At 35.5% G+C, this 19,555-nt stretch overlaps 1 protein-coding gene across 2 annotated transcripts in view; it reads right to left on the reverse strand.

Annotated features, from left to right (window-relative positions):
• Positions 1–19,555, reverse strand: part of LOC143232168 (gamma-aminobutyric acid type B receptor subunit 2-like) — a 291,391-nt gene that overhangs the window by 23,373 nt on the left and 248,463 nt on the right. For both annotated transcript variants that reach the window (XM_076467285.1, XM_076467277.1), the window contains exons 3-11: positions 13,500–13,667; positions 11,384–11,485; positions 10,172–10,237; positions 7,202–7,393; positions 5,388–5,621; positions 4,584–4,644; positions 4,211–4,294; positions 2,641–2,794; positions 214–346 (exon numbers count right to left, since the gene is read on the reverse strand). In XM_076467285.1, the coding sequence (XP_076323400.1) occupies positions 214–346; positions 2,641–2,794; positions 4,211–4,294; positions 4,584–4,644; positions 5,388–5,621; positions 7,202–7,393; positions 10,172–10,237; positions 11,384–11,485; positions 13,500–13,667 (1,194 nt within the window). The remainder of the gene's footprint in view (positions 1–213; positions 347–2,640; positions 2,795–4,210; positions 4,295–4,583; positions 4,645–5,387; positions 5,622–7,201; positions 7,394–10,171; positions 10,238–11,383; positions 11,486–13,499; positions 13,668–19,555) is intronic.

Genomic DNA, 19,555 nt, shown 5'->3' on the forward strand with positions numbered 1-19,555 from the left:
TTCAAGTTCTTCTCTCAGTATTTTCTATTCATTGTTTCTATTTCCACATTCATAACTTATTTATCCACAATTTCAGTTCATTTTTCTTCTATCTCCTGTATTGTCCATAATTTGTCCATATTTTTGACGAATTATTTTGTTACACTAGTTTCGTGAGATATAATATCTGTTTACTAAAACGAAACAGTAAATTCTACAATAACATAGACTTACGGTGCATATGTACGGAAAACTCTCTTCACTGGTCAGTCCACTGTCAAGACCCAAGAGTATAACACTAGTATACGTTAGCATACAGCCAATAATTATAATATTATTCATATACGGGCTGGACATCTTGATGTACCTGAAATAAAGATGCGTGTAGCTCCACTACATCATTATGTTTCATGTAAAGACATGGTAAACACAACATAGGTGTAGATCCACTACATCATTATGTTTTATGTAAAGACATGGTAAACACAACATAGGTGTGGCTCCACTACATCATTATGTTTTATGTAAAGACATGGTAAACACGACATAGGTGTAGCTGCACTATATCATTATGTTTCATGTAAAGACATGGTAAACACAACATAGGTGTAGCTCCACTACATCATTATGTTTTATGTAAAGACATGGTAAACACAACATAGGTGTAGCTCCACTACATCATTATGTTTTATGTAAAGACATGGTAAACACAACATAGGTGTAGATCCACTACATCATTATGTTTTATGTAAAGACATGGTAAACACAACATAGGTGTAGATCCACTACATCATTATGTTTTATGTAAAGACATGGTAAACACAACATAGGTGTAGCTGCACTATATCATTATGTTTTATGTAAAGACATGGTAAACACAACATAGGTGTAGCTGCACTACATCATTATGTTTTATGTAAAGACATGGTAAACACAACATAGGTGTGGCTCCACTACATCATTATGTTTTATGTAAAGACATGGTAAACACAACATAGGTGTAGATCCACTACATCGTTATGTTTTATGTAAAGACATGGTAAACATAACATAGGTGTAGCTCCACTACATCATTATGTTTTATGTAAAGACATGGTAAACACAACATAGGTGTAGCTCCACTATATCGTTATGTTTTATGTAAAGACATGGTGAACATAACATAGGTGTAGCTCCACTACATCATTATGTTTTATGTAAAGACATGGTTAACATAACATAGGTGTAGATCCACTACATCATTATGTTTTATGTAAAGACATGGTAAACATAACATAGGTGTAGATCCACTACATCATTATGTTTTATGTAAAGACATGGTAAACACAACATAGGTGTAGCTCCACTACATCATTATGTTTTATGTAAAGACATGGTAAACACAACATAGGTGTAGCTCCACTACATCATTATGTTTTATGTAAAGACATGGTAAACACAACATAGGTGTAGATCCACTACATCATTATGTTTTATGTAAAGACATGGTAAACACAACATAGGTGTAGCTCCACTACATCATTATGTTTTATGTAAAGACATGGTAAACACAACATAGGTGTAGCTCCACTACATCATTATGTTTTATGTAAAGACATGGTAAACACAACATAGGTGTAGATCCACTACATCATTATGTTTTATGTAAAGACATGGTAAGCACAACATAGGTGTAGCTCCACTACATCATTATGTTTTATGTAAAGACATGGTAAACATAACATAGGTGTAGATCCACTACATTATTATGTTTTATGTAAAGACATGGTAAACACAACATAGGTGTAGATCCACTACATCATTATGTTTTATGTAAAGACATGGTAAACACAACATAGGTGTAGCTGCACTACATCATTATGTTTTATGTAAAGACATGGTAAACATAACATAGGTGTAGATCCACTACATCATTATGTTTAATGTAAAGACATGGTAAACATAACATAGGTGTAGCTCCACTACATCATTATGTTTTATGTAAAGACATGGTAAACATAACATAGGTGTAGATCCACTACATCATTATGTTTTATGTAAAGACATGGTAAACATAACATAGGTGTAGATCCACTACATTATTATGTTTTATGTAAAGACATGGTAAACACAACATAGGTGTAGATCCACTACATCATTATGTTTTATGTAAAGACATGGTAAACACAACATAGGTGTAGCTGCACTACATCATTATGTTTAATGTAAAGACATGGTAAACATGGCATAGGTGTAGATCCATTACATTAATTTTAATGTGAAGACATGGTAAACATGACGTAGGTGTAGATCCATTAGATTAATTTTAATGGAAAGACATGGTAAACATGACATAGGTGTAGATCCACTACATTACTTTAAATGGAAAGACATGGTAAACATGGCATAAGTGTAGATCCACTACATTACTTTTATTGTAAGGACATGGTGAACATGACATAGGTCTAGATCCACTACATCATTATGTTTAATGTGAAGACATGGTAAACATGACGTAGGTGTAGATCCACCACATTACTATTAATGGAAAGACATGGTAAACATGGTATAAGTGTAGATCCACTGCATTAATTTTAATGTAGAGACATAGTTAACACAACATAGGTGTAGATCCACTATATTATAACATTTAATATAAAGACATCAGAAAGTGAACGAAACCTTTGATTTCGAAACTGTATGTTAATAACCAGAAACACAGATGCCATCATGATCCCTAGAATAGCAAAGATCACAATAACAACGTATATTGTAAATCTGACTCTGGATGGTTGGATGACGACTAAGGTTCTGTCCACGGGGGGGTGGTCGGTACCTAGAAGGAAGGGAAATAAAAGATCTTGTGAAAATACAGCTGGCTGGTCGGGTTGCGGTTTTGGTTAGTACAAAATAGTGGGACAAAAAACGTTCCCAATTCATGCTCCTGGTGGCTAGCACAGTGGTTTAACTAAATAACCAATTATCCTAAAATATTTATTTTAACATTTTATTGTTTCTCTTGTCACTGCTGTTTATTCTATTCAGGACAGGAGTTTGTAAGAAGCCGAAAGAAAGTCTAGAATATCATATGGTATTATTTTTGTTTGGAATCCTCGAAACGCCATTAATGTTTTATTCTTTTAAAGTCTTAAGCCTAAACATGTCATACCACAAAAATAAATTATAAATATTTAGTCATTACACTTTAAGTGTGATAAAACTAAGACATTAAATATATTTAGTTGACGAAACTACACATGTATATATATCATTAGTATTCGAAACGTTGAAGAAAATTATGTATTGTAATAACTTCCACGTGAAAAGTTTTCCGTAACTGTTCATTTTAAATGGAAGTTTTAAGGTAGGAGATACCATAAGCACACTTGGACTAAACGGAAGGTTTAAGATAGGAGATACCATAAGCACAGTTGAACTAAACGGAAGGTTTAAGGTAGGAGATACCATAAGCACACTTGGACTAAACGGAAGGTTTAAGATAGGAGATACCCTAAGCACACTTGGACTAAACGGAAGGTTTAAGATAGGAGATACCATAAGCACACTTGGACTAAACGGAAGGTTTAAGATAGGAGATACCATAAGCACACTTGGACTAAACGGTTCGGTTAAACACAAGGGTTCAGGTATAGCTACCCTTAGTTTTGTTTTTACTTAAGGAAGTTGTTGTTTTGAATTAAGCACAAAGCTACACAATAGGCTATCTGTGCTCTGCCCACCACGGGTATCGAAACCCAGATTTTAGCGTTGTAAGTCCGCAGACATACCGCTGAGCCACTAAGGAGGGCCACTTAAAGAAAGCAGCCAATGAGTTATTTTTATAGCATACACAAAGCTGAAGGTGTAATAATTGGTATCACGTCTCGAACCTTGGACGCTTCGATCCGTAGCGAGACACATAAAACTATATATAAACTCTATACTAAACGTCGTAAACATCGATTAATTCTTGTAACACGCGTAATATTTCAAAAGAAACTTAAAAGTAGGATCAAGGTCAATAAAATTTAAAACTAAGGAGAAAAGATTAAAGTGTTTTTTTTTATAAAACAGATTTTTGTTGAAGTAAAATCAATTAAAAATAACCAGTAGCAAAGCAAAAGTGTATGATAACAGAACGCAAAAACAAATCACACAGAATACACATTTTAGAATATATCTTTGATTACATTTTAGATATAATTATATTAGAATTAGATAAAAAGTAAAAATCCACATATATATACTTTACCGTGCCAAGTTATCCTTGTCTCCTTACAAAGTTTAAGCCTATGCGTCAAAGTGTCATATTCGCCAACTTTTACCTCTGTGCCATCTATCGGAAAAATAAATACACATTATAGCGACGTATTTATTAGCTTAATAATACATAAAATGAACTCGTTTATTTCTAAATATTGTAAGTTATCGTAAGTTTATAAACAAATAAGTATGAATTTTAATACCGATGCACGTATATATGTTTTTGTAAAATAAAGTAAAAGTAAGATAAACAGACAGCAGGAACCTACTCTGATATTTTTTCAGATAACACAAACATAGATTAATATTATTTCAGACAAAATAAAGTCACTCTGATATTGCTTTAAAAAAACAAAACTTACTTTGGTATTGCTTCAAAAGAATGAAACCTCGCCTTTCGTTTCTGATGAAGCTAACTGGACCCTGTATAAAAACAGCAACAAAAAACAACGTGTAGATATTGAGTTACATGTTTGTAAGTACACCATAATTATTGGCGTAATACAGTAAGTTATTTTATAATTGTCCCCAGCTGGTACAGCGGTAAGTCTATGGATTTACAACGCTAAAATCAGGGGTTCGATTCCCCTTGGTGGATTCAGCAGATAGCCCGATGTGGCTTTGCTATAAGAAAACAAGAACAAGCACAATACTTTATGATCATGACGTCAGAGAAGTTACAAAAATCAGATTGTTGTATAACAATAAAAACCAGGTTGTTGTATAACAATAGAAAGGCCTAATTTAATTCACAAATTTCAATATATTTCTTAACAAGTAAGTATTTATGTCCAGAAAATGAAAGTCATAAAAATATTAGAGTCAGACTTTAATGGTAGAAGTTATCAAGGAACTTTACAGAGATATTTGTTAGCATATATTAATGTATAAATTTTACAGTGTTACGTATCAGTTTACTAAGGAATCGTTAGTGTTAGGAATATATACATATATAAACCGACGGTTAATATACCTCGAAATAGTTTTCATTTGTATTTATATAACCACGGCACAGAGTGTGGCACCCCCCAGTGCCAGAGTGGTACGTCTGCAGTCTTATACTGCTAGAAACCGGGTTTCGATACCCGTTGTGGGCAGAACACCGATAACCTTCTGGGTTGCTATGTGTTAAGATACAAAACAAAACAAAGGGTGGCGACACCTACCGTCACTCCTCTAAACGAAGTTTGATTAAAGGCCTCACGGAAAAGAGCTCCCCACATAGGATCTCTGTATTCGAACATCTCCAGCGTTCTGGAACTATCGATAGCTATAAGCTTCCGTTTCACCATTTGGATAGCTAGGGCGATCATCCAGATCCCGTCGTAGGCGTAACCATGGAAACGATTGTTGCTTCCGTCATACCGTTGTTTGTACTGAGTTTCGTATTCCGCTGAAGTCTGAGACGAAACGTAAATTTGGTTATGGACAAAATGATATCATAAGAACACACTAAGAAAAATATAACCAGTAAAACATTTCCTGACAAACTGTTGACTCGAGTAACGTAGAGATTATGGGGGACATTCGTGTTGTGAGGCAAAGGTTGAATAAAATATTTACGTCTGGTACGATATCCCTGAAAATATAAATAAATAAATAGTGTGCTTCAAAATGTTGAGGTTTTAAAGATTTTGAAAAGTGTTTATCTTATCTGTTACGAGATATAGAGCTGTTTGTAGTAAAAGGTTTAACTCCACCAAAGGTTCCAGACGTTAATAAAGTGTAGCGTGTGAAAGAAGTAATAAAGTAGGTTTATGTACCAAAAACTGGACATTTTGACAAGTAAACCTAGCTTTGGCAAGATATCAAGAAAATATTACATATGATATTCAATATCATGTGCAAAATTACACAGAGAAAAGACTGGTTTCTTGTTTTGCTATTATAAAAACTATTACAACAGTTGTTTAGTTGTGATTTATATACATGTGTATTAACCGTCTAATTCTCCATATCCGAAGCACCGATAACAGTATGTACCTTTTAAAGAAATTGTTTGTTTTCGAATTTCGCACAAAGCTACTCGAGGGCTATCTGTGCTAGCCGTCCCTAATTTAGCAGTGTAAGACTAGAGGGTTTGTTTGTTTTCTTGAATTTCGCACAAAGCTACTCGAGGGCTATCTGCGCTAGCCGTCCCTAATTTAGCAGTGTAAGACTAGAGGGAAGGCAGCTAGTCATCACCACCCACAGCCAACTCTTGGGCTACTCTTTTACTAACGAATAGTGGGATTGACCGTCACATTATAACGCTCCCACGGCTGGGAGGGCGAGCATGTTTGCGCGACGGGGATGCGAACCCACGACCCTCGGATTACGAGTCGCACCCCACAGATTTTTTTCCCATAGAAATGTAGAATGTATGCTGTGAACAAAATGTATCATTTCTTAAACCAACGCACTATTCAAGAACTGTCGTCAATTTGAAGGTTTTTAACACTAAAATTCAAAGCTCGATTCTTGATATGGGCACAGCACAGATAATCTCATGATAGTTATGCATTTGTTACAAAAAAACTCTATGTTTGTTCTGAATTTTGAGCAAAGCTATTCGAGGCCTATCTGCGCTTGTCTTCCTTAACTTAGAAGTAATAACAGTTGGTTAACAACATCTATCATCAACATTTAAATACACTTTATCAACGAATAGTATTTAAAATAATTATTAAAGTGTGAACAAATAACAATATTATGATTGGGCTGATATATTCATTTAAAAGAATTTGGATAAAAACTCAATAAACCCTTACAAAAAATCCATATAAAAAAAGGTGTATCTAATGTCTTTCAAGTGTGTTGGATAACAACTGCTTCGTTTTTACTAATTTTAATAGAAAGTCTAATTTCAATTATTCAGAATAAAACTGGTTAGAATCCATGTTAAAAAACAAACGCTGTACATGCTTTCCAGTTTTACTCGGTAAGACAAAAACAACAACACAAAAGCAATCAAATACTGTTAAATATCAGATTAACCTACCAGCCCTGATACAGTTATGTCTTCGGTAGAACTTAAGGATAAAATATCTGTAGCTAAGTAGCCTTCCATAGCTTCTCCGAGTTGCGATTGGTTACAAGTAACAATATCTAGGTGCTTCTTCCACCAATCATAATCATACACTCCAACGATGATCCACTGGTACTTCTTCCCGTACAATCCCACTTTGTAGGCCTAAAAAAGTGTTACTGCATATAAGTAATATTACCGTCTCCAATCCTTGCTCACTAGGTTTCGGGATACAGCGTTTGTTTGGTTGTTTTGAATTTCGCGCATAGCTACTCAAGGGCTATCTACGCTAGCCGTCCCTAATTTAGCAGTGTAAGACTAGAGGGAAGGCAGCTAGTCATCACCACCCACCGCCAACTCTTGGGCTACTCTTTTACCAACGAATAGTTGAATTGACCGTCACATTATAACGCCCCCACGGCTAAAAGGGCGAGCTTGTTTGGTGCGACGGAGATTGGAACCCGCGACCTTCAGATTACGAGTCGAACGCCTTAACACACACGGCCATGCCGAGCCAGGGATACAGTGACCCGGTTATAGAATGGTCATAGAACAGTTCTTAATCTTATTATAAAGAACTTCGAATAGATCAACACTATAAATGTATCGAGCCATTTATTCATATTTCACTAATTGTTTACCATAATTTTGGAAGAATATTTTTCCTAGGTGATTTTTCAACATATTATCCGAAACGTCCTTGATCAAACAATTATCTTGTCAAGTTCTACGTAGAAACTCACATAAACGAGCGATTTAACTTATTAAATGCATCTCTATAATCAACCATCGATTTTAACTTGTTGAACCTAAACGTATCTACATATACTGAACCAACCATTTAGACTTCCCTCTAATAATAATAATTCGATACATGACAAATGAAACATTCCTAAATTAAATAATTAGTAGAAACACAGCAATGAAACGTTCCTAAATGAGATAATAATTAGATACACAACAAAGGAAAAAATTCTAAATGAAGTAATAACTGGATAAACAACAACGAACACATTCCAAAACGAAATAATAATTAGATACATAGCAAGGGAAACAATCTTAAACGAAGTACTAATCAGATACACAGCAAAGAAATATTTTTAAATAAGGTAGTAATTAGATAAACAACAAAGGAAACATTTCTAAATGAAGTAGTAATTAGATACACAACAAAGGAAACATTCCTATTTGAAGTAATAATTTAATACAGAACAAAGGAAACATTCCTAAATAAAGTAGTAATTAGATACACAACAAAGGAAACATTCCTAAATAAAGTAGTAATTAGATACACAACAAAGAAACATTCCTAAATAAAGTAGTAATTAGATACACAACAAAGGAAACATTCCTAAATAAACTAGTAATTAGATACACAACAAAGGAAACAATCCTAAATAAAGTAGTAAATAGATACACAACAAAGGAAACATTCCTAAATAAAGTAGTAATTAGATACACAACAAAGGAAACATTCCTAAATAAAGTTGTAATTAGATACACAACAAAGGAAACATTCCTAAATAAAGTAGTAATTAGATACACAACAAAGGAAACATTCCTAAATAAACTAGTAATTAGATACACAATAAAGGAAACAATCCTAAATAAAGTTGTAATTAGATACACAACAAAGGAAACATTCCTAAATAAAGTAGTAATTAGATACACAGCAAAGGAAACATTCCTAAATAAAGTTGTAATTAGATACACATCAAAGGAAACAATCCTAAATAAAGTTGTAATTAGATACACAACAAAGGAAACATTCCTAAATAAAGTAGTAATGAGATACACAACAAAGGAAACATTCCTAAATAAAGTTGTAATTAGATACACAACAAAGGAAACATTCCTAAATAAAGTTGTAATTAGATACACAACAAAGGAAACATTCCTAAATAAAGTTGTAATTAGATACACAACAAAGGAAACATTCCTAAATAAAGTAGTAATGAGATACACAACAAAGGAAACATTCCTAAATAAAGTAGTAATTAGATACACAGCAAAGGAAACATTCCTAAATAAAGTTGTAATTAGATACACAACAAAGGAAACATTCCTAAATAAAGTAGTAATGAGATACACAACAAAGGAAACATTCCTAAATAAAGTTGTAATTAGATACACAACAAAGGAAACATTCCTAAATAAAGTTGTAATTAGATACACAACAAAGGAAACATTCCTAAATAAAGTTGTAATTAGATACACAACAAAGGAAACATTCCTAAATAAAGTTGTAATTAGATACACAACAAAGGAAACATTCCTAAATAAAGTAGTAATGAGATACACAACAAAGGAAACATTCCTAAATAAAGTAGTAATGAGATACACAACAAAGGAAACATTCCTAAATAAAGTTGTAATTAGATACACAACAAAGGAAACATTTCTAAATAAAGTTGTAATTAGATACACAACAAAGGAAACATTCCTAAATAAAGTTGTAATTAGATACACAACAAAGGAAACATTCCTAAATAAAGTTGTAATTAGATACACAACAAAGGAAACATTCCTAAATAAAGTAGTAATGAGATACACAACAAAGGAAACATTCCTAAATAAAGTTGTAATTAGATACACAACAAAGGAAACATTTCTAAATAAAGTTGTAATTAGATACACAACAAAGGAAACATTCCTAAATAAAGTTGTAATTAGATACACAACAAAGGAAACATTCCTAAATAAAGTTGTAATTAGATACACAACAAAGAAAACATTCCTAAATAAAGTAGTAATGAGATACACAACAAAGGAAACATTCCTAAATAAAGTTGTAATTAGATACACAACAAAGGAAACATTCCTAAATAAAGTTGTAATTAGATACACAACAAAGGAAACATTCCTAAATAAAGTTGTAATTAGATACACAACAAAGGAAACATTCCTAAATAAAGTAGTAATGAGATACACAACGTAACGTACCTCACAAAAGACTTTAATAGCCCACTGTTCTTCAAATTTTCCAAGAATAATACGGACATCTTTCTCCTGTATAAAATCAAAATAAATAAAATATCGAATTTTACGTTATACAGACGTACGTTAGAGACACATTATGACCTCAAGCTTCTAATACAAACATACCTAACACAACATTTAGATATGATAGTTTTACTCAGTAACTGGAGGAGTAAGTTTTTACTGATTGTGTATTGACATGATAGATTTACTAAGTAACTAGAGGAGTAAGTTTTTACTGATTGTGTATTGACATGATAGATTTACTCAGTAACTAGAGGAGTAAGTTTTTACTGATTGTGTATTGAGATGATAGATTTACTAAGTAACTAGAGGAGTAGGTTTTTAATGATTGTGTATTGACATGATAGATTTACTCAGTAACTAGAGGAGTAAGTTTTTACTGATTGTGTATTGACATGATAGTTTTACTCAGTAACTAGAGGAGTAAGTTTTTACTGATTGTGTATTGACATAATAGATTTACTAAGTAACTAGAAGAGTACGTTTTTACTGATTGTGTATTGATATGATAGATTTACTCAGTAACTAGAGGAGTAAGTTTTTACTGATTGTGTATTGACATGATAGATTTACTCAGTAACTAGAGGAGTAAGTTTTTACTGATTGTGTATTGACATGATAGATTTACTCAGTAACTAGAGGAGTAAGTTTTTACTGATTGGTATTGACATGATAGATTTACTCAGTAACTGGAGGAGTAAGTTTTTACTGATTGTGTATTGACATGATAGATTTACTCAGTAACTGGAGGAGTAAGTGTTTTACTGATTATGCGCTGATATGATACAGTTACTCAGTAACTGAACGAGTTAGATTTAATATGGTTAGTTAAAGAGCTACAAAAAGAAGGCTTCTTTATATCAGTGTTCAATTTTCTGGTAATCTTCACTTAGAGGGTTCAGAATGATTGTAATTTATTGGACAATTCGTCAAGATAATCACTATTTACCTAAAAAATATGTCTCTGATAACTAAAACACTGACCGTATAATTCTTCAAAAATTATAAAAAAAGATTGTAGCCAAAATGTTTTTAATGATTGTATCGTAACTTAAAATTTAGTGGATATCCTATGTTTTTAATTGTGATTTTCAAAAGAAATATCCAGAGACCGATTTATACTTTTTCTTCACGAGATGGCAGCTCACTCACCTTGAGTTTGGATATAGCTGACTCCAGTTCATCGACGAATCCCTGCTGAGCAGCTATTTTGATCTTGGCTGTTTCAAGATCCGACAGTAACTTACTATGCGGCTAAAATGGGAAAAGTGTGTTTTATTAAGCCTGGAAAGTGAAGCCGTATAAGTGTTTTCAATAGAAAGAACTGATATACTTACAGTAAAACAAAACTACGTTTATATCAAGTAAAATCAGGCTTTAACAAAGATTTGACATTGAAGATTTTGTTTTTGAATTTCGCGCAAAGCTACACGAGGGCTATCTGCACTAGCCGTCCCAAATTGAGCAGCATAAGACTAGCGGGAAGGCAGCTAGTCATCACCACCCACCGCCAACTGTTGGGATACCCCTACTCTTTTACCAACGAATAGGGGGATTGATCGTCATATAATAACGCCCTGACGGCTGAAAGGGTGAGCATGCTTGAGGGGAGAGGGATTCGAACACGCGATCCTCAGATTAGTGTCTTAACCACCTGGCCATGCTGGACGGACATTGCAAAAGAAAAAATTACACTATATTGGTCGAAAATTATTCAAATTAGAACAAAAACTTGTTATTACTTTAACATTGTTTATTTAAAGTTAGTTCCACATCAGAAGGCAACGTTTGCACTGCTGACATAATAACAAACTCCTCTGTTCTTTGTGTTGTGGAATTTCACGCAAAGCTTCACCAGAACTTTCTGTACGAGCAGTCCATAATTTGGAAGTTATAGAGTATACGGAATGCATCTAGTAATTTTCACCCACCGCCAACTCTTGAGCTACTATTTAACAACTAAATGTGGAATTAAATGTAACATTATAACATCCCCACAATCAAAAGGGTAAACATATTTGTAGACGGGATTCGAACCCGCGACACGCAGATTGCCAATCGAATATCAAAAGCATCCGGTCATACTAAAGCCCCACCTATATTAACAGTGTAACGTGGTTTAATGTAACAGGTAGTTTAATGTAACAATGTTGGAATATCCTGAAGTCAGTTCCACTCTTGTTCATATAGGGGTGGGTTAAGATCAATAACAATGGCCCGACGTTCTTAACACAATATCAAAAAGGATTAAATAATAGTAGCTAAGAAGACAACAATACGTGGTGTTAAACGTCACATAAACACCGTTCCCATAGCAACCACCAGGAATTTTTTTGTTAACCTGAGGATGACCGAAGAAGATCCAAACATTGGTTTCTCATCACTACGAAGCCATCGGTAAGAACTTACCTTAAAGGGGCTTCTATCAGCCCCTGATGAGTAGTTAAGAACTTACTTTAAAGGAGTAGCCCCTGATGAGTAGTTAAGAACTTACTTTAAAGGGGCTTCTCTCAGCCCCTGATGAGTAGTTTAGAACTTACCTTAAAGGGGCTTCTCTCAGCCCCTAATGAGTAGTTAAGGACTTACCTTAAAGGGGCTTCTCTCAGCCCCTGATGAGTAGTTAAGAACTTACTTTAAAGGGGCTTCTCTCAGCCCCTGATGAGTAGTTAAGAACTTACTTTAAAGGGGCTTCTCTCAGCCCCTGATGAGTAGTTAAGAACTTACTTTAAAGGGGCTTCTCTCAGCCCCTGATGAGTAGTTAAGAACTTACTTTAAAGGGGCTTCTCTCAGCCCCTGATGAGTAGTTAAGAACTTACTTTAAAGGAGCTTGTCTCAGACCCTGATGAGTAGTTAAGAACTTACTTTAAAGGGGCTTCTCTCAGCCTCTGATGAGTAGTTAAGAACTTACTTTAAAGGGGCTTCTCTCAGCCCCTGATGAGTCGTTAAGAACTTACTTTAAAGGGGTTTCTCTCAGCCCCTGATGAGTAGTTAAGAACTTACTTTAAAGGGCTTCTCTCAGCCCCTGATGAGTAGTTATGAACTTACTTTAAAGGGGCTTCTCTCAGCCTTGAAGGTTTGTTTTTTCAGCCTCCTTGTGTGAACCTGTATATAATGTTTTCGTTCAATAACTCAGCCCAATTTAGTGGAGAGTTAAAATTAAAATAAAACTCATATAGAAACACACACAAATAAAACTATCAAAGTTGAGAGAGCATGAAAACAGAACAGGTGTTGGTATGCAACGAGTCTACTGTTCCGTGATACTCACCAAGGCATAACGTGGTGTACTTTGGTAGAGCGTTCCTACACGTGACCAGTTGAAATGTTGAAGTAGCGCCACCTGTGCCGAGTTGAAGGCATTTTCACTCGGAACCACTTGGAAAAAATTAGGGTAGTTCTCAACTGTGTACATTGGATGTGTGTCCCCGTATGTTAACTAAAAAACAAACAAACACACACATTAAAATAACATATTATTTTTCCATCAAGTTCCAATATCGATTAATCTAACAGTAATTTATGCAGAAAACACTATTTACGGACGAATAAGTAATATAATTTGTAGGGAGTAACTAAGCGGAACTTTTACATTATAGGAAAATACACTAAACCAAATATTATGAAAATAATAAACCACATTCTAGCTTCGTTCACTACTCGTTTTATTCCTGATGAACGACCTTCCATGTTTTTAAACTAAGGCCTTCATCTGATTTAATATGTAACTTTGTCAAACCTTGAAGTCAGATAAAGTTTTGATTACATGATATGACATGGTACCAACAGTAACACTTCATCTGGTAGGAAAGTGCTTCCAGTATCGATGTTGTTTCTGTTGCTAGGATTGTGGTTGCTAAGTAAGAAAATAATAAAACCGTTATACATACGCAGTAAGCACGTATGTTACGGGATATCTTGTCTACGGACTCTCAACAGATGTGAGCCACTTGTCGCAGGAAGGATTGAAATGTAAGTAATAGATGTCCGGGTACTTCACTTTTCAACAGCTGTTTTCTACAATTCTGTGATACGTGGGTGAGACACTTCCCAGTCTCTAAGCATTACTCAGTTTTTAGAAAGATGAACAGTAGAAATCCATGTGGAGATCTACAAAAGCTTTCAAAAAGAAAATGGAAAAATCGGCGTATGAGAAGTGAATGTACATCACGTGAGAGGCGACAGAATGTAGTGCTGTTGAAGGAAACAAGCGAACTATTCATCTTCAAGAGACTTCAGTAGAACTGTACATAAATGTTAAACCTGATCACAATCAGCAAGAATAACATGATCGAAACATGAAATAAACAACTTTGTTTCCTGGCAACTACGTCACAGTCACCAAGACTAACATGAACAAAACATGATATAAACAACTTTGTTCCCTGACAATACCGTCACAGTCAGCAAGACTGACATGAACAAGAGATCATATAAACAACTTTGTTCCCTGACAACACCGTCACAGTCAGCAAGACTAACAAGATCAAAACATGAAATAAACACCTTTGTTTCCTGGCAACACCGTCACAGTCAGCAAGATTAACAAGATCAAAACATGAAATAAACAACTTTGTTTTTTGGTAACACCTTCACAGTCAGCAAGACTAACAAGATCAAAACATGAAATAAACAACTTTGTTCTCTGACAACACCGTCATAGTCAGCAAGAACAACAAGATCAAAACATGAAATAAACAACTTTGTTCCCTGACAACACCGTCACAGTCAGCAAGACTCACAAGATCAAAACATGAAATAAACACCTTTATTTCCTGGCAACACCGTCACAGTCAGCAAGATTAACAAGATTAAAACATGAAATAAACAACTTTGTTCCCTGACAACACCGTCATAGTCAGCAAGAACAACAAGATCAAAACATGAAATAAACAACTTTGTTTCCTGACAACCTCTAACGTAGCCTGACCGTTCAAAAAAAAAAAAAAAAATTCAAACAATTATATTTGATTCGGTTGGGCGTAAAACATTATAAATCCGGATATCAAAGTTATTTTGAAAACCCACATAAGTACAAACAAGTAAAATGAATATGAATATCTTATAATCACCGACGTTCTGCTGGAACTATTCTGAATTAAGTGGTGTTTATTAAACAAATATAGTACACTAAACTTACAAGCACAGTTAATTAGGTGACTTGTGTGTTTATTGTAATTTGTACTGGCGGTAAAGTTCGATAAAATGATTTTGAATTGTGAACATCTGTCAAGATCTTGAGATTTAGCGGAAGATTTCCAGGAAGTTTGACTTCCGTTAGCAATCAATGACGACCGAAAGATTGAATGTGTAGGAAGAAACTGGTTCTAACAGTTCTCATTACAAACGTTCCCTTTGAAACAACTGAGTCGGTGTAAAGTTTCTTCGTCATTGAACAGAAGTCTACGTGTGAGGGAGTCAATCTCAGTCATTGTAAACAAGTCTACGTGTGAAAGAGTCAATCTTCGACATTGAACAGAAGTCTGCGTGTGAGGGAGTCAATCTTCGGCATTGAACAGAAGTCTGCGTGTGAGGGAGTCAATCTCAGTCATTGAACAGAAGTCTGCGTGTGAAAGAGTCAATCTTCGACATTGAACCGAAGTCTACGTGTGAAAGAGTCAATCTCAGTCATTGTAAACAAGTCTGCGTGTGAGGGAGTCAATCTCAGTCATTGTAAACAAGTCTGCGTGTGAGGAGTCAATCTCAGTCATTGTAAACAAGTCTACGTGTGAGGAGTCAATCTCAGTCATTGAACATAAGTCTGCGTGTGAGGGAGTCAATCTCAGTCATTGTAAACAAGTCTACGTGTGAAAGAGTCAATCTTCGACATTGAACAGAAGTCTGCGTGTGAGGGAGTCAATCTCAGTCATTGTAAACAAGTCTACGTGTGAAAGAGTCAATCTCAGTCATTGAACAGAAGTCTGCGTGTGAGGGAGTCAATCTCAGTCATTGTAAACAAGTCTACGTGTGAAAGAGTCAATCTCAGTCATTGAACAGAAGTCTGCGTGTGAGGGAGTCAATCTCAGTCATTGTAAACAAGTCTACGTGTGAAAGAGTCAATCTCAGTCATTGAACAGAAGTCTGCGTGTGAGGGAGTCAATCTCAGTCATTGTAAACAAGTCTACGTGTGAAAGAGTCAATCTTCGACATTGAACAGAAGTCTGCGTGTGAGGGAGTCAATCTTCGGCATTGAACAGAAGTCTGCGTGTGAGGGAGTCAATCTTCGGCATTGAACAGAAGTCTGCGTGTGAGGGAGTCAATCTCAGTCATTGTAAACAAGTCTACGTGTGAAAGAGTCAATCTCAGTCATTGAACAGAAGTCCGCGTGTGAGGAGTCAATCTTCGGCATTGAACAGAAGTCTGCGTGTGAGGGAGTCAATCTCAGTCATTGTAAACAAGTCTACGTGTGAAAGAGTCAATCTTCGACATTGAACAGAAGTCTGCGTGTGAGGAGTCAATCTTCGGCATTGAACAGAAGTCTGCGTGTGAGGGAGTCAATCTCAGTCATTGTAAACAAGTCTACGTGTGAAAGAGTCAATCTTCGACATTGAACAGAAGTCTGCGTGTGAGGGAGTCAATCTCAGTCATTGTAAACAAGTCTACGTGTGATAGAGTCAATCTTCGACATTGAACAGAAGTCTGCGTGTGAGGGAGTCAATCTTCGGCATTGAACAGAAGTCTGCGTGTGGGGAGTCAATCTCAGTCATTGTAAACAAGTCTACGTGTGAAAGAGTCAATCTTCGTCATTGAACAGAAGTCTGCGTGTGAGGGAGTCAATCTCAGTCATTGTAAACAAGTCTGCGTGTGAGGAGTCAATCTTCGGCATTGAACAGAAGTCTGCGTGTGAGGGAGTCAATCTCAGTCATTGTAAACAAGTCTACGTGTGAAAGAGTCAATCTTTGACATTGAACAGAAGTCTGCGTGTGAGGGAGTCAATCTTCGTCATTGAACAGAAGTCTGCGTGTGAGGGAGTCAATCTCAGTCATTGAACAGAAGTCTGCGTGTGAAAGAGTCAATCTTCGACATTGAACCGAAGTCTACGTGTGAGGGAGTCAATCTTCGACATTGAACAGAAGTCTGCGTGTGAGGGAGTCAATCTCAGTCATTGTAAACAAGTCTGCGTGTGAGGGAGTCAATCTCAGTCATTGAACAGAAGTCTGCGTGTGAGGGAGTCAATCTCAGTCATTGTAAACAAGTCTACGTGTGAAAGAGTTAATCTCAATCATTGTCTGCTTGCGATGCGGTCAATTTGAAAAACTCTCTGGTTTATTCAGTCATCACAGAGATCTTACTGTCCACAGTTCAGCGAATTTCTCCGTAGTTATTTTCCAAAACATTATTTGGGAGCCATTTTTAAAATTATTTAAAGCCACAATGGGTTACTGTTGTATCCACCGATGAAAATCGATCCCCGGATTATATGTTTGTAACTTCGTACACTTACCACTGTTTCACCGGGGAACGTTTCCAAACGTTACACTTGACTGAGGAATAAAACTGTGATAACCTCATTCCAAGAACAGTAATTGGCTGGTGACGCAAGGTATATTGTAATGTGAGAATTACATTCTGGTAATAAGAACAGTTATGTGAGAAACTTACAGTACGATCAGTGATGGGTCCATTAAATATCGAATTAAGCCTATCAGCTCACAAAAAGTCCTTTACTTTTAATTAATGTTCATAACTAGCTCGGACTGGTCACCGAACATCGAATGCAGTATATCAGGTGCCTGTTACAAATGTTGTTTAAGTTTATAAGTTTTTACCACTAGGATATTTGAAAAAAAATATTTGTTTTGAATTTTGCGCAAAGTTACACGAGGGCTATCTGCGCCAGCCGTGCTTAATTTTGAAGTGTATGACTAGAGGGAAGGCAGCTAGTCATCACCACTCACCGCCAACTCTTGGGCTACTCTTTTACCAACGAGTGGGATTGACAGCTACCTTATAACGTCCCCACGGCTGAAAATGCGAGCATGTTTGGTGCAACAGAGATTCGAACCCGCGAACCTGGGATTACAAGTCGAACGCCTTAACCCACTTGGCCATGTCGGGCGCTAGGGTATTTAAAACACCTGTAAAAGAACATACACATTTATAATTCGCACCATATTCAGAGTCGTAATGAACCCATAATTAAAGAAAGGTTTACAGTTTGAGCCAGCTGATGATTTAAATCGAGATCAAATTGAAATAATACTACATTTTACCTATCATTAAAGTTATGTATTAGAATTTCGTATTTAGTCGAAGAAATACTTACCTACTTTTGTAAAACAGTTAGAAGGAGTAATATTTGAATAGTTTTTAAAAACTAAAAAGTTCAAATAATTTATCACGTCATTCCATAAGTAACGTCCGAAAATTTAATACAGATAATGTATCATCATTTCTGTCTTTGTTAAAGGCTTTAATGACTAAAATATGTAGTAGGACGTGTATAAAAATGTTCAGACAAATAAAAGAAAGTAACCCAACTCCACCTTTTCAGATCAGTAATCAAATAAACCCTTATGAGGATGGATGTGTCTGAGGAGCACATTAGGTATATAATGTTTTATGGGTTTAAAAAAAAGCAGTAGTAGAAACTACATGAAACATTCAATGTAGGAAAATGTCGAAGGTAGTTTCATAAGTTCAGATCACGTGACTACAGCTTAAGTGATGCGTCACGTTCAGGTCGTCCTGTTGAGTTTAATGATAACTTGCTGCTCGCTGCACTCAATGAAGATTGTGCTGTAACAGAAGCTTAATTCGACCCATTGAACAGTTCACCATCATTTGTGATAGTTTGGAAAGGTGTCAATACTTGGAAAATGGGTCCCCATGATTTGACAGAAGCCAAGAGTGGACATTTTCACTTCTCTACAATCTTATGAACGTACTCACTTTTTTTTGGACAGGTCTGTAACTCGAGGTGAAACATAGATATATTATAAAAATGTTAAACGCCACAGACAATGGCTTAGTGGAGGTAAACTGGCTAAAGCACAGCCAAAAATGGACCTCCATCCTAGAAATGTCTTGTTAAGTGTTTGGTAGGATATTGTTGGTGTGATCCACTTTGAGTTGTTGCCTATCAATGTATCGATTACATCAGACTTCTACTGTCACAGTTAGAGAACTTGAATGTTGCACTGAAAGTTTCAAGGCTTGCTTTGATTAGTCGTGAAGGTGTTGTGTTATACCAGGATAATGCACAGCTCTATACAACAAGGATCACATCTGCAAAGATTGAAGAACTAGAGAGAAAAACTTCCACATCCTCCTTATTCTCCAGACCTTGTCCCATCTGATTCTTATTTATTCTGAAGTTTTCAGAAC

Source organism: Tachypleus tridentatus, chromosome 1, assembly GCF_004210375.1.
Source record: "Tachypleus tridentatus isolate NWPU-2018 chromosome 1, ASM421037v1, whole genome shotgun sequence".
NCBI classification, from domain to species: Eukaryota; Metazoa; Arthropoda; class Merostomata; order Xiphosura; family Limulidae; genus Tachypleus; species Tachypleus tridentatus.